This window comes from Aedes albopictus, chromosome 3 (genome assembly GCF_035046485.1).
Source record: "Aedes albopictus strain Foshan chromosome 3, AalbF5, whole genome shotgun sequence".
NCBI lineage: Eukaryota > Metazoa > Arthropoda > Insecta > Diptera > Culicidae > Aedes > Aedes albopictus.
This window is the reverse complement of record NC_085138.1, coordinates 227,713,196-227,736,187: the sequence shown is the minus strand read 5'-3', so window position 1 is coordinate 227,736,187 and position 22,992 is coordinate 227,713,196. Positions and strand designations below refer to the sequence as shown.

The window sequence follows — 22,992 nt, the reverse complement described above, 5'->3', positions numbered from 1 at the left end:
CATCTTCATAGAAGAACTGTCAAACGCCCGAAAAAACAGCTGATTTAAGACGTCACATGAAAAGGCCTATTGCGCCGAACTGCCCTCGGTCGAGCTTATCGTTTCACTCATCTCGATATGCCTGCGTTGGTGTTAGTGAGATCATCGTCCGTCAAATGACAACTGTGGTCGCGTCGAGCGGTCGGGCTTGTTTTGTTTTGTTGAGGGCGGCGTAAGTTTATTTGTCAACGGTTTTTTTTGCCGTACTGTTTCCTTATCCTACCCAGAAAAAGTGAAAAAATTGTGAAATTGTTCAAATTTTAATAAGAAATTCAGCACAATTGTAGCTGAATCGCTTTTAAGATCAACCACCAAGGAATTTTGCACTCCTGACGATGGAACTCCACCCGCCAGAGAGGCCGACGATAAAAATAGCAACAGCGCCGGGCGAGTCAACGGTCTGCCGTCGTCATCCACTCCTCCGGTTTCGTGTAAGCCTGCAACCCGTACCTAATTGATCCACCAGTTCCAGTTCTAAGAGGGGACCGTGGAAAACTACTGCCGTAACAATCAAAGCACTCCTGACGACGGAATTACACCCACCCAGGGAGGGCGAGGATGAAAATAGCAGCAGCGCCGAGCGAGCAAACCGTCCGCCGTCGTCAAATACTGCTCCGGTTTCGTGTAATCCTGCAACCCGTGATTGCTTTGTTACTTGCTCGCGCACAAGATGTCGGATGCAGTGAAATAACGTGACGCGACGACAACGTAGAGGAATCCGGAAACTTTCTTGGATGTCCCCTGAAGGGTGATGCGAGGCTATGCTGCTGTTGACCAATTGTAAGTAGGTAACTATTTTTGAGGTTATTTTTTTCCGTTTGACAAATAAAATTCTCGGGATACTTTTGTGCATCCACTTAGGCAAAAATGTCTTGACCATTCGTAACCCGCGTGGTCGGCTTTTTTCAACGTGTTGTACAAAATACAACAGCGTGTCTACGGGTTAAGACCGGTATTATGATAAATCTCATAACAAGGCTGTTTCGAAAAAGATATCTTATGAATCTTGTTACTCGACAATTAAACTTCTTTTTCATACGAAATGCTGAAGGAAATCAAAACTCAAGTCTAAATTTCATGAGACAAACTAATCCCAGGCAGGGTTGGCATTCCGTACTGAAAATGTGTACAGTGCAGCTCATTTTCAAATTAAAACCGTGCACACTTGCACTGACACTGAGGAGCATGTCATCCCTGATCCCAGGTTAAAATGTACACTAGATTCGGTATTATGAGCAAGGCAAACAATGCACGACTACATTCAGCTCATATTGAGACTGTAATTCCAAGTAGGTAGTGCCATATGATGCGCAATGTAACCTGAATGCATTTTCGGGTGATTTTGCGCTTCCTAAGCTTAGCTCTAGCTTAGGATTACTCTAGATTCCATATGATGTGCAACGTAACCTGAATGCATTTTCGGATGATTTTGCGCTTCCTAAGCTTAGCCCAGGCTTAGGATTACTCTAGATTCCATATGATGTGCAACGTAACCTGAATGCATTTTCGGGTGATTTTGCGCTTCCTAAGCTTAGCTCAGGCTTAGGATTGCTCTAGATTCCATATGATGTGCAACGTAACCTGAATGCATTTTTGGGTGATTTTGCGCTTTTCAAGTTCTCAGGCTTAGGATTGCTCTAGATTTCATATGATGTGCAATATAACCTGAATGCATTTTCGGATGATTTTGCGCTTCCTAAGCTTAGCCCAGGCTTAGGATTACTCTAGATTCCATATGATGTGCAACGTAACCTGAATGCATTTTCGGGTGATTTTGCGCTTCCTAAGCTTAGCTCAGGCATAGGATTACTCTAGATTCCATATGATGTGCAACGTAACCTGAATGCATTTTCGGATGATTTTGCGCTTCTTAAGCTTAGCTCAGGCTTAGGATTACTCTAGATTCCATATGATGTGTAATGTAACCTGAATGCATTTTCGGATGATTTTGCGCTTCCTAAGCTTAGCTCAGGCTTAGGATTGCTCTAGATTCCATATGATGTGCAACGTAACCTGAATGCATTTTTGGGTGATTTTGCGCTTTTCAAGTTCTCAGGCTTAGGATTACTCTAGATTCCATATGATGTGCAATGTAACCTGAATGCATTTTCGGGTGATTTTGCGCTTCCTAAGCTTAGCTCAGGCTTAGGATTGCTCTAGATTCCATATGATGTGCAACGTAACCTGAATGCATTTTCGGGTGATTTTGCGCTTCCTAAGCTTAGCTCAGGCTTAGGATTGCTCTAGATTTCATATGATGTGCAATGTAACCTGAATGCATTTTCGGGTGATTTTGCGCTTCCTAAGCTTAGCTCAGGCTTAGGATTACTCTAGATTCCATATGATGTGCAACGTAACCTGAATGCATTTTCGGGTGATTTTGCGCTTCCTAAGCTTAGCTCAGGCTTAGGATTGCTCTAGATTTCATATGATGTGCAATGTAACCTGAATGCATTTTCGGGTGATTTTGCGCTTCCTAAGCTTAGCCCAGGCTTAGGATTACTCTAGATTCCATATGATGTGCAACGTAACCTGAATGCATTTTTGGGTGATTTTGCGCTTTTCAAGTTCTCAGGCTTAGGATTGCTCTAGATTTCATATGATGTGCAATGTAACCTGAATGCATTTTTGGGTGATTTTGCGCTTTTCAAGTTCTCAGGCTTAGGATTGCTCTAGATTTCATATGATGTGCAATATAACCTGAATGCATTTTTGGGTGATTTTGCGCTTTTCAAGTTCTCAGGCTTAGGATTACTCTAGATTCCATATGATGTGCAATGTAACCTGAATGCATTTTCGGGTGATTTTGCGCTTCCTAAGCTTAGCCCACACACTCAAAACAGATTTGCGGGCTCGGCAAAATCGCGCACAGCCGTCCGCTCAGCAAAATCTTTAACTAGTATCTCAGCAAAAAGTGACGTTTGTTAGCTGACTCTCAGCAAAACGATTGCCGACTATCAGCAATGAACTGTCAAAATTGCTGAGATCCCGGCAAAATAGTTGTTTGCTGATTGCTCGGCTGTGCGAATCTCGGCAAAATTTTGAAAAAATGCTGATATCCCGGCAATCTGAATTAAGTGTGCAGGCTTAGGATTACTCTAGATTCCATATGATGTGCAACGTAACCTGAATGCATTTTCGGGTGATTTTGCGCTTCCTAAGCTTAGCTCAGGCTTAGGATTGCTCTAGATTCCATATGATGTGCAACGTAACCTGAATGCATTTTTGGGTGATTTTGCGCTTTTCAAGTTCTCAGGCTTAGGATTGCTCTAGATTTCATATGATGTGCAATATAACCTGAATGCATTTTCGGATGATTTTGCGCTTCCTAAGCTTAGCCCAGGCTTGAATTACTCTAGATTCCATATGATGTGCAACGTAACCTGAATGCATTTTCGGATGATTTTGCGCTTCTTAAGCTTAGCTCAGGCTTAGGATTACTCTAGATTCCATATGATGTGCAACGTAACCTGAATGCATTTTCGGGTGATTTTGCGCTTCCTAAGCTTAGCTCAGGCTTAGGATTACTCTAGATTCCATATGATGTGCAACGTAACCTGAATGCATTTTCGGGTGATTTTGCGCTTCCTAAGCTTAGCTCAGGCTTAGGATTGCTCTAGATTCCATATGATGTGCAACGTAACCTGAATGCATTTTTGGGTGATTTTGCGCTTTTCAAGTTCTCAGGCTTAGGATTGCTCTAGATTTCATATGATGTGCAATATAACCTGAATGCATTTTCGGATGATTTTGCGCTTCCTAAGCTTAGCCCAGGCTTAGGATTACTCTAGATTCCATATGATGTGCAACGTAACCTGAATGCATTTTCGGGTGATTTTGCGCTTCCTAAGCTTAGCTCAGGCTTAGGATTGCTCTAGATTCCATATGATGTGCAACGTAACCTGAATGCATTTTCGGGTGATTTTGCGCTTCCTAAGCTTAGCTCAGGCTTAGGATTACTCTAGATTCCATATGATGTGCAACGTAACCTGAATGCATTTTCGGGTGATTTTGCGCTTCCTAAGCTTAGCTCAGGCTTAGGATTGCTCTAGATTCCATATGATGTGCAACGTAACCTGAATGCATTTTTGGGTGATTTTGCGCTTTTCAAGTTCTCAGGCTTAGGATTACTCTAGATTCCATATGATGTGCAATGTAACCTGAATGCATTTTCGGGTGATTTTGCGCTTCCTAAGCTTAGCTCAGGCTTAGGATTGCTCTAGATTCCATATGATGTGCAACGTAACCTGAATGCATTTTCGGGTGATTTTACGCTTTTCAAGTTCTCAGGCTTAGGATTGCTCTAGATTCCATATGATGTGCAACGTAACCTGAATGCATTTTCGGGTGATTTTGCGCTTTTCAAGTTCTCAGGCTTAGGATTGCTCTAGATTCCATATGATGTGCAATGCAACCTGAATGCATTTTTGGGTGATTTTGCGCTTTTCAAGGTCTCAGGCTTAGGATTGCTCTAGATTCCATATGATGTGCAATGTATCCTGAATGCATTTTCGGGTGATTTTGCGCTTCCTAAGCTTAGCCCAGGCTTAGGATTACTCTAGATTCCATATGATGTGCAATGTTACCTGAATGCATTTTTGGGTGATTTTGCGCTTTTCAAGTTCTCAGGCTTAGGATTGCTCTAGATTTCATATGATGTGCAATGTAACCTGAATGCATTTTTGGGTGATTTTGCGCTTTTCAAGTTCTCAGGCTTAGGATTACTCTAGATTCCATATGATGTGCAATGTAACCTGAATGCATTTTCGGGTGATTTTGCGCTTCCTAAGCTTAGCTCAGGCTTAGGATTGCTCTAGATTTCATATGATGTGCAATGTAACCTGAATGCATTTTCGGGTGATTTTGCGCTTCCTAAGCTTAGCTCAGGCTTAGGATTGCTCTAGATTTCATATGATGTGCAACGTAACCTGAATGCATTTTCGGATGATTTTGCGCTTCCTAAGCTTAGCCCAGGCTTAGGATTACTCTAGATTCCATATGATGTGCAATGTAACCTGAATGCATTTTCGGGTGATTTTGCGCTTTTCAAGTTCTCAGGCTTAGGATTACTCTAGATTCCATATGATGTGCAATGTAACCTGAATGCATTTTCGGGTGATTTTGCGCTTCCTAAGCTTAGCTCAGGCTTAGGATTGCTCTAGATTTCATATGATGTGCAATGTAACCTGAATGCATTTTCGGGTGATTTTGCGCTTCCTAAGCTTAGCTCAGGCTTAGGATTGCTCTAGATTTCATATGATGTGCAATGTAACCTGAATGCATTTTCGGGTAATTTTGCGCTTCCTAAGCTTAGCTCAGGCTTAGGATTGCTCTAGATTTCATATGATGTGCAATGTAACCTGAATGCATTTTCGGGTGATTTTGCGCTTCCTAAGCTTAGCTCAGGCTTAGGATTGCTCTAGATTCCATATGATGTGCAATGTAACCTGAATGCATTTTCGGGTGATTTTGCGCTTCCTAAGCTTAGCCCAGGCTTAGGATTACTCTAGATTCCATATGATGTGCAATGCAACCTGAATGCATTTTTGGGTGATTTTGCGCTTTTCAAGTTCTCAGGCTTAGGATTACTCTAGATTCCATATGATGTGCAATGTAACCTGAATGCATTTTTGGGTGATTTTGCGCTTTTCAAGTTCTCAGGCTTAGGATTACTCTAGATTCCATATGATGTGCAATGTAACCTGAATGCATTTTCGGGTGATTTTGCGCTTTTCAAGTTCTCAGGCTTAGGATTACTCTAGATTCCATATGATGTGCAATGTAACCTGAATGCATTTTTGGGTGATTTTGCGCTTTTCAAGTTCTCAGGCTTAGGATTACTCTAGATTCCATATGATGTGCAATGTAACCTGAATGCATTTTTGGGTGATTTTGCGCTTTTCAAGTTCTCAGGCTTAGGATTACTCTAGATTCCATATGATGTGCAATGTAACCTGAATGCATTTTCGGGTGATTTTGCGCTTTTCAAGTTCTCAGGCTTAGGATTACTCTAGATTCCATATGATGTGCAACGTAACCTGAATGCATTTTCGGGTGATTTTGCGCTTCCTAAGCTTAGCCCAGGCTTAGGATTACTCTAGATTCCATATGATGTGCAATGCAACCTGAATGCATTTTTGGGTGATTTTGCGCTTTTCAAGGTCTCAGGCTTAGGATTGCTCTAGATTCCATATGATGTGCAATGTAACCTGAATGCATTTTTGGGTGATTTTGCGCTTTTCAAGTTCTCAGGCTTAGGATTACTCTAGATTCCATATGATGTGCAACGTAACCTGAATGCATTTTCGGGTGATTTTGCGCTTCCTAAGCTTAGCCCAGGCTTAGGATTACTCTAGATTCCATATGATGTGCAATGCAACCTGAATGCATTTTTGGGTGATTTTGCGCTTTTCAAGGTCTCAGGCTTAGGATTGCTCTAGATTCCATATGATGTGCAATGTAACCTGAATGCATTTTTGGGTGATTTTGCGCTTTTCAAGTTCTCAGGCTTAGGATTACTCTAGATTCCATATGATGTGCAATGTAACCTGAATGCATTTTCGGGTGATTTTGCGCTTTTCAAGTTCTCAGGCTTAGGATTACTCTAGATTCCATATGATGTGCAACGTAACCTGAATGCATTTTCGGGTGATTTTGCGCTTCCTAAGCTTAGCCCAGGCTTAGGATTACTCTAGATTCCATATGATGTGCAATGCAACCTGAATGCATTTTTGGGTGATTTTGCGCTTTTCAAGGTCTCAGGCTTAGGATTGCTCTAGATTCCATATGATGTGCAATGTAACCTGAATGCATTTTTGGGTGATTTTGCGCTTTTCAAGTTCTCAGGCTTAGGATTACTCTAGATTCCATATGATGTGCAACGTAACCTGAATGCATTTTCGGGTGATTTTGCGCTTCCTAAGCTTAGCCCAGGCTTAGGATTACTCTAGATTCCATATGATGTGCAATGCAACCTGAATGCATTTTTGGGTGATTTTGCGCTTTTCAAGGTCTCAGGCTTAGGATTGCTCTAGATTCCATATGATGTGCAATGTAACCTGAATGCATTTTTGGGTGATTTTGCGCTTTTCAAGTTCTCAGGCTTAGGATTACTCTAGATTCCATATGATGTGCAATGTAACCTGAATGCATTTTCGGGTGATTTTGCGCTTCCTAAGCTTAGCTCAGGCTTAGGATTACTCTAGATTCCATATGATGTGCAACGTAACCTGAATGCATTTTCGGGTGATTTTGCGCTTCCTAAGCTTAGCTCAGGCTTAGGATTACTCTAGATTCCATATGATGTGCAATGTAACCTGAATGCATTTTCGGGTGATTTTGCGCTTCCTAAGCTTAGCTCAGGCTTAGGATTGCTCTAGATTCCATATGATGTGCAATGTAACCTGAATGCATTTTTGGGTGATTTTGCGCTTTTCAAGTTCTCAGGCTTAGGATTACTCTAGATTCCATATGATGTGCAATGTAACCTGAATGCATTTTCGGGTGATTTTGCGCTTCCTAAGCTTAGCTCAGGCTTAGGATTGCTCTAGATTTCATATGATGTGCAACGTAACCTGAATGCATTTTCGGATGATTTTGCGCTTCCTAAGCTTAGCCCAGGCTTAGGATTACTCTAGATTCCATATGATGTGCAATGTAACCTGAATGCATTTTCGGGTGATTTTGCGCTTCCTAAGCTTAGCTCAGGCTTAGGATTGCTCTAGATTTCATATGATGTGCAACGTAACCTGAATGCATTTTCGGGTGATTTTGCGCTTCCTGAGCTTAGCTCAGGCTTAGGATTACTCTAGATTCCATATGATGTGCAACGTAACCTGAATGCATTTTCGGGTGATTTTGCGCTTCCTAAGCTTAGCTCAGGCTTAGGATTGCTCTAGATTTCATATGATGTGCAACGTAACCTGAATGCATTTTCGGATGATTTTGCGCTTCCTAAGCTTAGCCCAGGCTTAGGATTACTCTAGATTCCATATGATGTGCAATGTAACCTGAATGCATTTTCGGGTGATTTTGCGCTTTTCAAGTTCTCAGGCTTAGGATTACTCTAGATTCCATATGATGTGCAATGTAACCTGAATGCATTTTCGGGTGATTTTGCGCTTCCTAAGCTTAGCTCAGGCTTAGGATTACTCTAGATTCCATATGATGTGCAATGTAACCTGAATGCATTTTTGGGTGATTTTGCGCTTTTCAAGTTCTCAGGCTTAGGATTACTCTAGATTCCATATGATGTGCAATGTAACCTGAATGCATTTTTGGGTGATTTTGCGCTTTTCAAGTTCTCAGGCTTAGGATTGCTCTAGATTTCATATGATGTGCAATGTAACCTGAATGCATTTTTGGGTGATTTTGCGCTTTTCAAGTTCTCAGGCTTGGGATTACTCTAGATTCCATATGATGTGCAACGTAACCTGAATGCATTTTCGGGTGATTTTGCGCTTCCTAAGCTTAGCTCAGGCTTAGGATTACTCTAGATTCCATATGATGTGCAACGTAACCTGAATGCATTTTCGGGTGATTTTGCGCTTCCTAAGCTTAGCTCAGGCTTAGGATTACTCTAGATTCCATATGATGTGCAATGTAACCTGAATGCATTTTTGGGTGATTTTGCGCTATTCAAGTTCTCAAGCTTAGGATAACTCTAGATTCCATATGATGTGCAATGTAACCTGAATGCATTTTCGGGTGATTTTGCGCTTCCTAAGCTTAGCTCAGGCTTAGGATTACTCTAGATTCCATATGATGTGCAATGTAACCTGAATGCATTTTTGGGTGATTTTGCGCTTTTCAAGTTCTCAAGCTTAGGATTACTCTAGATTCCATATGATGTGCAACGTAACCTGAATGCATTTTCGGGTGATTTTGCGCTTCCTAAGCTTAGCTCAGGCTTAGGATTGCTCTAGATTTCATATGATGTGCAACGTAACCTGAATGCATTTTCGGATGATTTTGCGCTTCCTAAGCTTAGCCCAGGCTTAGGATTACTCTAGATTCCGTATGATGTGCAACGTAACCTGAATGCATTTTCGGGTGATTTTGCGCTTCCTAAGCTTAGCTCAGGCTTAGGATTGCTCTAGATTTCATATGATGTGCATGTCGAAGTTCGTTTCAACAATTAGTCACCCAGACTGAAAGGGGGTCTCTTTCCGTTAAATTAATCTTCGGAGCAATGAACAATCCACGGCTCTTTATTCGGAAGATTAATAAATTCCTGCATAATAATGAGGATGAGAGGAAGGAGGGTGTAATTTTAAGTTTACAATTCAGGAATGATTGGTAATTAAACATATAACTTTGTAGCATAATGTAGATATAAGTTTCTGTTTGTAACATAATTCGCATAGCGCATTTCATATAAGTAAATTTAACTTACGTTTAGTTCCCCTAGTGTAATCCGGAGGGTCTTGGGTGGTGTATATATTCCTAGTAGCGTTTCGGTTTAGCTTTAGGAATCATAGGTTATGCACTCTGCGAACCGAAGGGTACTTGCACTGTAGTATTAGGCACTAGTTTAGGAAATATCCATTAGATTAAGGCATGTATACATAAAATAGTTCATATACCTGATTTCACTTGTCCTTAGGATCAAATATAGTTTAGGATCAAAGTAGGATTTAACAAATTAACTTTATAGAATAACTTTAGATAGTAATATTTCACTAGATATTATCTACGCAATGTGTTGTTTTTTGGCTTATCATCTACTCACGATGGTGACAGGCGGTTGCTCTGTCACTCCTAAGTCAGGCCGTCAAAGCAATGAAGGCAGGGCTGCTACAGAGGCACAAACACAATGGGCGCGCACTGTTAGAACAGTTCACACTCCCCCCGGGTACGCCAGTCTTCAGGCTGGCTTACTTCCTTCGCGCCTTACGTCCAGAACTGCCAGTTTGGTGACCGCTCGAACATAGACTCCGGTAGATGTACGTACCGTAGCCGAGCGAACTTCTCCATCTTTGCCCGGATGAGTTTCGATGACCTTTCCCTTAGGCCAGCAATTGCGAGGTAGCCGAGGGTCGGCGATAACTACCACGTCTCCAACGGCTACTGGAGCGGTTTTACAAAACCATTTCGACCGTTTGGTGATTTCTGGCAGATAGTCATTCAGCCAACGCTTCCAGAACGTGTTGGCTAGCACCTGGGAGGCTAGGATGTTTTGGCGGAGAGCACTATTGTTGTCGTCGAAAGTAGTATAGGGCTTGATTCCGTTTGAGGAACCAAGAAGAAAATGGTTCGGTGTCAAGGCTGGGGCGCTGTCATCATCGACTGGGACATGGGTTAGCGGTCTAGAGTTTATGGTATTTTCAACTTCGATCAGAACGTTGCGCAGGACTTCATCGGTTGGGTTTCTGGGAGGGTTGATCTTTTGAAGGTTTCGCTTTACACTTCCTATTAGTCGCTCCCAACTACCTCCCATGTGTGGCGCAAGAGGTGGGTTGAACGACCATGTTGTATCGACAGAAGTGAACTCCCTCATTATATCGTCCACGTTAACTGCTGCAGCGGCCTCTTTCATCTGTCGGGATGCCCCAATGAAGTTGGTTCCCCTGTCGCTATATATAACACTGGGCGTACCGCGGCGCGCCATGAAATTTCTGATAGCCATTATGCAGGAGCCTGTGCTCAAAGAAGGAACCAGTTCGATATGGATTGCCCGGATTGTCAAACACGTTGCGAGCATTCCCCACCGTTTTTCAGTGCGCCTACCAACGGTTACTTCGTACGGTCCAAAGAAATCAATTCCTGTATGTGTGAAGGGTGGCGAATACGCTGCAAGACGTGCTGACGGAAGATCAGCCATAATTGGTGGTCGTGGATTTACATGATCGTTTTTACATTTTTGGCAATTCTTCTTTACTTTGGCATAGGCAGCACGGATGCGTGGAATGTAGAATTTCTGTCGGAGTTCGTTGAGCACTGCTTCATGATTTTGATGATGGAATTTTTGGTGGTAGTGCGCAATTATTAAGCTTGTGGTGGGGTGGTCACGTTGTAGGATGATTGGTTTCTTTAGATCTTCCGTGGCGTATTGACAAGCTGCAATTCTTGTCCGCATTCGCATCAATCCTCTGCTATCTAACCATGGCGTTAACTGATACAAGCTGCTTTGCTTCGGTATTGTTCTAGAGTTACCGGGAGATGGCTGTGATTTCTCCAAGATGGCAATCTCTTCTGGATACCCATCGCGTTGAGCTGAGCGCAGAAGGTGAGCTTCAGCAGAAACTAGTTCATCCTTCGTGGCGGGCCCACTGATAGTTGGCTTTTTGAGGAGTTTGCAGCGACAGTTACTTGGGAATCGGATGACAAAGGCAGTGGCATTTAGCATACGCTTCCAGTTAGAAAAGTTTCTTGGATTCACAAGCGGTTCGCAGGGAACGTGACAGGCAAGGAAACTGGGACGAAGTTCCTCCTCTGTAGAGCGGTTTTCAGTAGGTTGCTGGGGCCAGTCCATCTCTTGTTGCCTTAAGAATTCTGGGCCTACGAACCATCTGCTATCGGGTGTAAGATCGGGCCGGGAGCCCCACTTGGTACCGTCGTCTGCAACATTCATTTTAGATGGTACCCAGCGCCACTCATTTGCCTCGGTTGTCTCCAGAATTTCGCTGACACGGAATGCAACAAATTGCGTGTATCGGCGATGATCCGCATTTAGCCAACAAAGTACGTCACGAGAATCGGTCCAATAATACTTCCTAGATATTTTCAAAGACAGGGCGTCCGCTATCGTGTGAGCTAGCCTAGCGCCAACTACAGCAGCCTGTAGCTCCAGTCGGGGAATGGACACGAACTTCAAAGGTGCGACCCTAGTCTTTGCTGCAACGATTCTACACTCGATGGTCTGGTTCTTGACAAAGCGCAGAAAGGCGACGGCGGACATTCCGCCTTCACTGGCATCAGCGAAAATGTGGAGCTCTGCTTCATCTTCAGGGTTCAGAATCAGTGATCTATAACATCTGGGAACTCGAACTTGTTCTACTTGCGGCAATAACTTTAACCAGTGCTGCCACTTTGTAAATGCGTCATCGGTTATCTCCTCATCCCATTGCACGCCAGAGCGCCACACTTTCTGCAGCAACACTTTCAAGAACATGAGAAAGTGAGCGATGAGGCCAAGAGGGTCAAAGATTGACATGAGCACTCGTAGAACTTCCCGCTTTGTAGGACGCCTGTGACCCTCCATAAGAGCGCGGTCGTATCGTTTCCATCCAATCTTGTAGGTGAAGGTATCTGAAACAGTACACCACCACATGCCCAAGACTTTCTCGGTGCTGATTTCTGGGGATAAATCCATGTCCTTCTCGTTGAATCCATTTTCATTGAGAGCCTCCAGAACTGCTGGTGAGTTACTGATCCAATTGCGGATCTCAAACCCTCCTTGCTGATGGACGTATTTCACTTCTTTAGCTGTTCTTACAGCATCTTCTTCGGAGTTTAGGCTGACGAGCATATCATCCACGTAGTGTTTCTTCTGGATCACTTCGGAAGCCTTCGGATAGTCTTCAGCATGGCGCTCCGCATTGATATTTTTAACATATTGCGCACAGCTAGGCGAGCAGCAGGCTCCGAACATCATGACTTGCATCACATAGATCACGATTTCCCCCTTTTCGTTCCACCACAGAAAGCGTTGGCATTGCTGATCTGCGTCCTGAATTCGCACTTGGTGGAACATTTCACGTATATCACCTGTAAGGCCCACTCTGTTCTCTCGAAATTGCAGCAGTATATACAACAGCGAACAAAGTTGATCGGGACCCTTTAGTAGCGCTGAATTCAACGAGACGCCAAAGGAGCAAGCAGCACAGTCCCAAACCAGCCTCACCTTGCCTGGCTTGTTCGGGTTTATGACCGGGAAAACTGGAAGGTACCACACTTTAGAAAACTGTCGATTTAGTTCGTCTTCCGAAAGCATTCGGGCATATCCTTTGGCGACGTAGTCCGTAATCATTCCATGCAGTATCTCTGCTAGTCCTGGATCCTTGGCAAGGCGCCTTTCCAAACACTGGTGTCTTCGCAAAGCCATACTGTAGTTGTCTGGTAGACGGACGTTGTTGTGACGCCACAGCAGTCCAGTCGTGTATCGTTCCCCATCGTAGAAAGTCAGTTGCTTCAACAAATCTTGAGCCCGTTGATCTTCGGTGGAGATGAGAAGTTTGTCCGGTTTTGTGATACCGAGGCTTTCTAGGGCAAAGTGCTTCTTCACCGTCTGATGCAGTTCGTCATCTTTTGTCTGCTCACACGAACACACGTGAAAAGTATAGTGGACTAGGTTCCCTACGTCGTCGCTTTCCTCGTTTTCTCCACCGCATACTGTCCAGCCTAACCGTGTCTTAACAGCTACTGGTTCCCCAATGTTTCCTTCTCGGCTCTTCAAAACAAGGCTGAATTGCACGTGCTTCATTCCGATCAGGATTCTTGGTCGGACGTCGTAATAGGAATCAATGGGAAGTCCGTTAAGATGTGGGTATTGATGACCCATTTCTTCCACGTTTAGTGTCTGATATGGAAGCAACAGGTGTTCGACTGTTCTCACTCCGGCTAGTTGAAATTTCTTTGCTGCCTTGCTCGTTCCTGAAATCTCCAAGGTAACCGATTGCGAATCATTTTCGCATCGCTGTGTTCCTCCTGTCCAGCGAAGGCACAGCGGCATCGTTGCACCTTTTAATTTGAGCTGGTCCGCCAGTTCTTGATCTATCAAACTTAGATGCGATCCCTCATCCAAGAACGCGTATGTGTGGATGGAGCCTTGAGGTCCGCTGAGTATCACGGGTAGGTAGCGGAATAGGACTGCATTTGACCTCGCTTGATGCGTATTGCAGTCGTGCGTTGGTATCTGTGCCGCAGATTCTGGTTGCATGGATACCTGTGCTCGAGACGTAGATGACTCTTGTGTGGTTTGGCCAGAGAGTTGTTGGATGTTCTGATCCCTATGGAGCAGCTCGTGGTGTTTGTATGTGCATCCATTTCGCCCGCACGGTTTTGCGTCGCATCCTCCTTTATGCCGACGTAGACAATTTCGGCAGAGTTTAAATTCTCTTACAATTGCCCACCTGCATTCGCGGGACAGCTCCAGAAACTGCTTGCACTTGGAGGCGTTTTGGCATCCTCCTTTGCACACCACACACCCCACTGAACCGGGAGCCGGTGGTTTTGAGTCTAGTGCCCGACTGTGTTCTCCCTGGTCTCCATCGGAGTCTACGGTTTTTAGATGATGACTGGATTCTGATACAGTCTCAGAGTGTGCGTTTACATATGCGTTCGGCTTCTTGTTTCCTCGTCCTTCGTTTCGCGTTGGCTTCGACTCCTTTGAATCGACCGGAATAACGACGGTGCTAGCTGCTTCGGCCAACGAATATACCCAATTCCCAAAGGTCGCCAAGTTGACCCGCTGGAGGTTTTGTCGATGCCTGGCCCAATCTAGTTTCAACGTGGCCGGGAGCTTATTTACCAGCTGATGTAGCAGAGACACATTATACATATAGTCCTCCAGTTCGTACGCGTCTACCGTGGCGCAAAAATTTTGAACGTTAACTGCGAACTCCACTAACGTCTCCAGACGTTCCTCCCGAATCGCTGGAAGGGCCTTCACCTTCTGAATCAGGGAGTGAACAACAGCTTCAGGTTGACCGAATCTCATTTTTAGAGTACGCATAATCGCCGGAACGTTCGACGGATGCATTAGTAGGCTCCGCGCCGTTTCATACGCCTTCCCTTCCAAAGACTTCTGGAGCCGGATAAGGTTCTCCTCATTCGTAAAGCCGCACATGTTCGTAGTGCTGTTGAACATTGACATGAACACTGGCCATTCCTCGAACTCTCCGGAAAACTTGGGTAAATCTTTAGAAATCCCTTGACGAGCTGCCAATTGCTGACGGGAAAACGAACAGGGCTCGAAATCTTCTTCATGGTTCCCAGATTGAAAATCTGCTTCTCGAAAAGTCCTTCTTTGCTGCTGACTTCGTTGTCCATATGGTTCCACAAAACTCCTGCCAATCGACGAAGGTTGGACGGGAGGTTCCCGGCGACGATCGCATCGCTCATGTACTTCTTCAATTCGGTTCTGGTTTCTACAGGACCGGTCCACCAATGGAGAAGAACCAACTTGAGCCCTACCAGAGTAGTTCTGTGTCGAATGCCTCTGCGGATCAAAGACTTCCGCGCTCTGAGGATCCAATGCATCTTCTACGCGGATATTGTTGGTATCTTGAACCCACTGTCTAACACGATCTTCGGATTCACTGCACTCAGATCCGGTTCGACTGTGCATCTGCTCCAATAATTCGTACTTCCTGTCCAGATAGGCACGGTGCTTCTCTGCTTGTACCTTTTCATATTCCCGCTCTTCCTCGAGCCGCTGTAGCTGTAAGTGTAGGATGGATCTGCGTGATGACGAAGATGCCTGCGAAGCGGTGGATTTACCGCGATGAGCGACCCGGTTGCTAGGAACCAGTTTTCTCGCCGGCTCCGATACCGTATTGCCACGTTCATGTCCGCTGGTTCCAGGTCCAGGTGTACGTTTGGAGATAAACTGCTTGGAAGTGACTGACTTCTGTTGTTCAGCGCAAGTTGACGATCCAGCTGGAGGGCGATTTGTAGTAGAAGAAGAAGGCTGCTGGACCCCGGTTGCAGCAACGCATTTGGGACAACTCCAGCTCCTATCTGCGATTTCTTCTGTGACGCCGACACACGCAAAATGGATCCATCTATCGCACTTGTCGCACTGCACCATATTGTCGTTGTCTTCCTCCTGGCAGAACGTACAGCTCTGTTCTGCGACTTGGTCATCCTTTTGAACTCCTGCCAGATCCTTTTCTTCGTCCGTGACCACCACCACTATATTACCACCACCACTGACATAGACCACTTCTGACTGCTTTTCTTTCGACCGTGCGCCCTTCGAACCGCTTTTGCCATCTTTCCCACTTTTACGACCAGACATCGTTCGTTTAAACGAATTTATTAATTTGTCGAAGTTCGTTTCAACAATTAGTCACCCAGACTGAAAGGGGGTCTCTTTCCGTTAAATTAATCTTCGGAGCAATGAACAATCCACGGCTCTTTATTCGGAAGATTAATAAATTCCTGCATAATAATGAGGATGAGAGGAAGGAGGGTGTAATTTTAAGTTTACAATTCAGGAATGATTGGTAATTAAACATATAACTTTGTAGCATAATGTAGATATAAGTTTCTGTTTGTAACATAATTCGCATAGCGCATTTCATATAAGTAAATTTAACTTACGTTTAGTTCCCCTAGTGTAATCCGGAGGGTCTTGGGTGGTGTATATATTCCTAGTAGCGTTTCGGTTTAGCTTTAGGAATCATAGGTTATGCACTCTGCGAACCGAAGGGTACTTGCACTGTAGTATTAGGCACTAGTTTAGGAAATATCCATTAGATTAAGGCATGTATACATAAAATAGTTCATATACCTGATTTCACTTGTCCTTAGGATCAAATATAGTTTAGGATCAAAGTAGGATTTAACAAATTAACTTTATAGAATAACTTTAGATAGTAATATTTCACTAGATATTATCTACGCAATGTGTTGTTTTTTGGCTTATCATCTACTCACGATGGTGACAGGCGGTTGCTCTGTCACTCCTAAGTCAGGCCGTCAAAGCAATGAAGGCAGGGCTGCTACAGAGGCACAAACACAATGGGCGCGCACTGTTAGAACAGTTCACAGTGCAACGTAACCTGAATGCATTTTCGGGTGATTTTGCGCTTCCTAAGCTTAGCCCAGGCTTAGGATTACTCTAGATTCCATATGATGTGCAATGTAACCTGAATGCATTTTCGGGTGATTTTGCGCTTTTCAAGTTCTCAGGCTTAGGATTGCTCTAGATTCCATATGATGTGCAACGTAACCTGAATGCATTTTTGGGTGATTTTGCGCTTTTCAAGTTCTCAGGCTTAGGATTACTCTAGATTCCATATGATGTGCAATGTAACCTGAATGCATTTTCGGGTGATTTTGCGCTTCCTAAGCTTAGCCCAGGCTTAGGATTACTCTAGATTCCATATGATGTGCAACGTAACCTGAATGCATTTTTGGGTGATTTTGCGCTTTTCAAGTTCTCAGGCTTAGGATTGCTCTAGATTTCATATGATGTGCAATGTAACCTGAATGCATTTTTGGGTTATTTTGCGCTTTTCAAGTTCTCAGGCTTAGGATTACTCTAGATTCCATATGATGTGCAATGTAACCTGAATGCATTTTCGGGTGATTTTGCGCTTCCTAAGCTTAGCTCAGGCTTAGGATTGCTCTAGATTTCATATGATGTGCAACGTAACCTGAATGCATTTTCGGGTGATTTTGCGCTTCCTAAGCTTAGCTCAGGCTTAGGATTGCTCTAGATTTCATATGATGTGCAACGTAACCTGAATGCATTTTCGGATGATTTTGCGCTTCCTAAGCTTAGCCCAGGCTTAGGATTACTCTAGATTCCATATGATGTGCAATGTAACCTGAATGCATTTTCGGGTGATTTTGCGCTTTTCAAGTTCTCAGGCTTAGGATTGCTCTAGATTCCATATGATGTGCAACGTAACCTGAATGCATTTTTGGGTGATTTTGCGCTTTTCAAGTTCTCAGGCTTAGGATTACTCTAGATTCCATATGATGTGCAATGTAACCTGAATGCATTTTCGGGTGATTTTGCGCTTCCTAAGCTTAGCTCAGGCTTAGGATTGCTCTAGATTCCATATGATGTGCAACGTAACCTGAATGCATTTTCGGGTGATTTTGCGCTTCCTAAGCTTAGCCCAGGCTTAGGATTACTCTAGATTCCATATGATGTGCAACGTAACCTGAATGCATTTTCGGGTGATTTTGCGCTTCCTAAGCTTAGCTCAGGCTTAGGATTGCTCTAGATTTCATATGATGTGCAATGTAACCTGAATGCATTTTCGGGTGATTTTGCGCTTCCTAAGCTTAGCTCAGGCTTAGGATTGCTCTAGATTCCATATGATGTGCAATGTAACCTGAATGCATTTTCGGGTGATTTTGCGCTTCCTAAGCTTAGCTCAGGCTTAGGATTGCTCTAGATTCCATATGATGTGCAATGTAACCTGAATGCATTTTTGGGTGATTTTGCGCTTTTCAAGTTCTCAGGCTTGGGATTACTCTAGATTCCATATGATGTGCAACGTAACCTGAATGCATTTTCGGGTGATTTTGCGCTTCCTAAGCTTAGCTCAGGCTTAGGATTACTCTAGATTCCATATGATGTGCAACGTAACCTGAATGCATTTTCGGGTGATTTTGCGCTTCCTAAGCTTAGCTCAGGCTTAGGATTACTCTAGATTCCATATGATGTGCAACGTAACCTGAATGCATTTTCGGGTGATTTTGCGCTTCCTAAGCTTAGCTCAGGCTTAGGATTACTCTAGATTCCATATGATGTGCAATGTAACCTGAATGCATTTTTGGGTGATTTTGCGCTATTCAAGTTCTCAAGCTTAGGATAACTCTAGATTCCATATGATGTGCAATGTAACCTGAATGCATTTTCGGGTGATTTTGCGCTTCCTAAGCTTAGCTCAGGCTTAGGATTACTCTAGATTCCATATGATGTGCAATGTAACCTGAATGCATTTTTGGGTGATTTTGCGCTTTTCAAGTTCTCAAGCTTAGGATTACTCTAGATTCCATATGATGTGCAACGTAACCTGAATGCATTTTCGGGTGATTTTGCGCTTCCTAAGCTTAGCTCAGGCTTAGGATTGCTCTAGATTTCATATGATGTGCAACGTAACCTGAATGCATTTTCGGATGATTTTGCGCTTCCTAAGCTTAGCCCAGGCTTAGGATTACTCTAGATTCCATATGATGTGCAATGTAACCTGAATGCATTTTTGGGTGATTTTGCGCTTTTCAAGTTCTCAAGCTTAGGATTACTCTAGATTCCATATGATGTGCAACGTAACCTGAATGCATTTTCGGGTGATTTTGCGCTTCCTAAGCTTAGCTCAGGCTTAGGATTGCTCTAGATTTCATATGATGTGCAACGTAACCTGAATGCATTTTCGGATGATTTTGCGCTTCCTAAGCTTAGCCCAGGCTTAGGATTACTCTAGATTCCATATGATGTGCAACGTAACCTGAATGCATTTTCGGGTGATTTTGCGCTTCCTAAGCTTAGCTCAGGCTTAGGATTACTCTAGATTCCATATGATGTGCAATGTAACCTGAATGCATTTTTGGGTGATTTTGCGCTTTTCAAGTTCTCAAGCTTAGGATTACTCTAGATTCCATATGATGTGCAACGTAACCTGAATGCATTTTTGGGTGATTTTGCGCTTTTCAAGTTCTCAGGCTTGGGATTACTCTAGATTCCATATGATGTGCAACGTAACCTGAATGCATTTTCGGGTGATTTTGCGCTTCCTAAGCTTAGCTCAGGCTTAGGATTACTCTAGATTCCATATGATGTGCAACGTAACCTGAATGCATTTTCGGGTGATTTTGCGCTTCCTAAGCTTAGCTCAGGCTTAGGATTACTCTAGATTCCATATGATGTGCAATGTAACCTGAATGCATTTTTGGGTGATTTTGCGCTATTCAAGTTCTCAAGCTTAGGATAACTCTAGATTCCATATGATGTGCAATGTAACCTGAATGCATTTTCGGGTGATTTTGCGCTTCCTAAGCTTAGCTCAGGCTTAGGATTACTCTAGATTCCATATGATGTGCAATGTAACCTGAATGCATTTTTGGGTGATTTTGCGCTTTTCAAGTTCTCAAGCTTAGGATTACTCTAGATTCCATATGATGTGCAACGTAACCTGAATGCATTTTCGGGTGATTTTGCGCTTCCTAAGCTTAGCTCAGGCTTAGGATTGCTCTAGATTTCATATGATGTGCAACGTAACCTGAATGCATTTTCGGATGATTTTGCGCTTCCTAAGCTTAGCCCAGGCTTAGGATTACTCTAGATTCCATATGATGTGCAACGTAACCTGAATGCATTTTCGGGTGATTTTGCGCTTCCTAAGCTTAGCCCAGGCTTAGGATTACTCTAGATTCCATATGATGTGCAATGTAACCTGAATGCATTTTCGGGTGATTTTGCGCTTTTCAAGTTCTCAGGCTTAGGATTGCTCTAGATTCCATATGATGTGCAACGTAACCTGAATGCATTTTTGGGTGATTTTGCGCTTTTCAAGTTCTCAGGCTTAGGATTACTCTAGATTCCATATGATGTGCAATGTAACCTGAATGCATTTTCGGGTGATTTTGCGCTTCCTAAGCTTAGCCCAGGCTTAGGATTACTCTAGATTCCATATGATGTGCAACGTAACCTGAATGCATTTTTGGGTGATTTTGCGCTTTTCAAGTTCTCAGGCTTAGGATTGCTCTAGATTTCATATGATGTGCAATGTAACCTGAATGCATTTTTGGGTTATTTTGCGCTTTTCAAGTTCTCAGGCTTAGGATTACTCTAGATTCCATATGATGTGCAATGTAACCTGAATGCATTTTCGGGTGATTTTGCGCTTTTCAAGTTCTCAGGCTTAGGATTGCTCTAGATTCCATATGATGTGCAACGTAACCTGAATGCATTTTTGGGTGATTTTGCGCTTTTCAAGTTCTCAGGCTTAGGATTACTCTAGATTCCATATGATGTGCAATGTAACCTGAATGCATTTTCGGGTGATTTTGCGCTTCCTAAGCTTAGCTCAGGCTTAGGATTGCTCTAGATTCCATATGATGTGCAACGTAACCTGAATGCATTTTCGGGTGATTTTGCGCTTCCTAAGCTTAGCCCAGGCTTAGGATTACTCTAGATTCCATATGATGTGCAACGTAACCTGAATGCATTTTCGGGTGATTTTGCGCTTCCTAAGCTTAGCTCAGGCTTAGGATTGCTCTAGATTTCATATGATGTGCAATGTAACCTGAATGCATTTTCGGGTGATTTTGCGCTTTTCAAGTTCTCAGGCTTAGGATTGCTCTAGATTCCATATGATGTGCAACGTAACCTGAATGCATTTTTGGGTGATTTTGCGCTTTTCAAGTTCTCAGGCTTAGGATTACTCTAGATTCCATATGATGTGCAATGTAACCTGAATGCATTTTCGGGTGATTTTGCGCTTCCTAAGCTTAGCTCAGGCTTAGGATTGCTCTAGATTCCATATGATGTGCAACGTAACCTGAATGCATTTTCGGGTGATTTTGCGCTTCCTAAGCTTAGCCCAGGCTTAGGATTACTCTAGATTCCATATGATGTGCAACGTAACCTGAATGCATTTTCGGGTGATTTTGCGCTTCCTAAGCTTAGCTCAGGCTTAGGATTGCTCTAGATTTCATATGATGTGCAATGTAACCTGAATGCATTTTCGGGTGATTTTGCGCTTCCTAAGCTTAGCTCAGGCTTAGGATTGCTCTAGATTCCATATGATGTGCAATGTAACCTGAATGCATTTTCGGGTGATTTTGCGCTTCCTAAGCTTAGCTCAGGCTTAGGATTACTCTAGATTCCATATGATGTGCAATGCAACCTGAATGCATTTTTGGGTGATTTTGCGCTTTTCAAGGTCTCAGGCTTAGGATTGCTCTAGATTCCATATGATGTGCAATGTAACCTGAATGCATTTTCGGGTGATTTTGCGCTTCCTAAGCTTAGCCCAGGCTTAGGATTACTCTAGATTCCATATGATGTGCAATGCAACCTGAATGCATTTTTGGGTGATTTTGCGCTTTTCAAGGTCTCAGGCTTAGGATTGCTCTAGATTTCATATGATGTGCAATGTAACCTGAATGCATTTTCGGGTGATTTTGCGCTTCCTAAGCTTAGCCCAGGCTTAGGATTACTCTAGATTCCATATGATGTGCAATGTAACCTGAATGCATTTTTGGGTGATTTTGCGCTTTTCAAGTTCTCAGGCTTAGGATTGCTCTAGATTTCATATGATGTGCAATGTAACCTGAATGCATTTTCGGGTGATTTTGCGCTTCCTAAGCTTAGCTCAGGCTTAGGATTGCTCTAGATTTCATATGATGTGCAATGTAACCTGAATGCATTTTCGGGTGATTTTGCGCTTCCTAAGCTTAGCTCAGGCTTAGGATTGCTCTAGATTCCATATGATGTGCAATGTAACCTGAATGCATTTTCGGGTGATTTTGCGCTTCCTAAGCTTAGCCCAGGCTTAGGATTACTCTAGATTCCATATGATGTGCAATGCAACCTGAATGCATTTTTGGGTGATTTTGCGCTTTTCAAGGTCTCAGGCTTAGGATTGCTCTAGATTCCATATGATGTGCAATGTAACCTGAATGCATTTTTGGGTGATTTTGCGCTTTTCAAGTTCTCAGGCTTAGGATTACTCTAGATTCCATATGATGTGCAATGTAACCTGAATGCATTTTCGGGTGATTTTGCGCTTCCTAAGCTTAGCTCAGGCTTAGGATTACTCTAGATTCCATATGATGTGCAACGTAACCTGAATGCATTTTCGGGTGATTTTGCGCTTCCTAAGCTTAGCTCAGGCTTAGGATTACTCTAGATTCCATATGATGTGCAACGTAACCTGAATGCATTTTCGGGTGATTTTGCGCTTCCTAAGCTTAGCTCAGGCTTAGGATTGCTCTAGATTCCATATGATGTGCAATGTAACCTGAATGCATTTTCGGGTGATTTTGCGCTTCCTAAGCTTAGCCCAGGCTTAGGATTACTCTAGATTCCATATGATGTGCAATGCAACCTGAATGCATTTTTGGGTGATTTTGCGCTTTTCAAGTTCTCAGGCTTAGGATTACTCTAGATTCCATATGATGTGCAATGTAACCTGAATGCATTTTCGGGTGATTTTGCGCTTCCTAAGCTTAGCCCAGGCTTAGGATTACTCTAGATTCCATATGATGTGCAATGTAACCTGAATGCATTTTTGGGTGATTTTGCGCTTTTCAAGTTCTCAGGCT

At 43.3% G+C, this 22,992-nt stretch overlaps 2 protein-coding genes across 2 annotated transcripts; both read right to left on the bottom strand.

Annotated features, from left to right (window-relative positions):
* Positions 1-9,160: 9,160 nt before the first annotated feature.
* On the bottom strand, positions 9,161-10,710 carry LOC134289700 (uncharacterized). The gene is made up of 2 exons (XM_062855996.1): positions 9,624-10,710; positions 9,161-9,566 (listed from the first exon to the last, which is right to left on the bottom strand). The coding sequence occupies exon 1, from the start codon at positions 10,664-10,666 to the stop codon at positions 9,905-9,907; it is 762 nt and encodes a 253-aa protein (XP_062711980.1). The 5' UTR covers positions 10,667-10,710; the 3' UTR covers positions 9,161-9,566; positions 9,624-9,904.
* A 63-nt stretch (positions 10,711-10,773) lies between these two features.
* On the bottom strand, positions 10,774-16,749 carry LOC134289403 (uncharacterized). Its single transcript, XM_062855180.1, has 3 exons — positions 16,496-16,749; positions 10,919-16,438; positions 10,774-10,803 (listed from the first exon to the last, which is right to left on the bottom strand). The coding sequence occupies exons 2-3, from the start codon at positions 15,998-16,000 to the stop codon at positions 10,774-10,776; spliced, it is 5,112 nt and encodes a 1,703-aa protein (XP_062711164.1). The 5' UTR covers positions 16,001-16,438; positions 16,496-16,749.
* Positions 16,750-22,992: the final 6,243 nt, after the last annotated feature.

What these genes read in the sequence shown, in the direction of transcription:
- LOC134289700 (XM_062855996.1), bottom strand. Translation starts at nt 10,666, where the DNA reads ATGGCTATCAGAAATTTCATGGCGCGCCGCGGTACGCCCAGTGTTATA.
- LOC134289403 (XM_062855180.1), bottom strand. Translation starts at nt 16,000, where the DNA reads ATGTCTGGTCGTAAAAGTGGGAAAGATGGCAAAAGCGGTTCGAAGGGC. An exon ending in TCCGTGCTGCCTATGCCAAA is followed by an intron (nt 10,804 to 10,918) that starts GTAAAGAAGAAT and finishes TCACACATACAG; the next exon opens with GAATTGATTTCTTTGGACCG.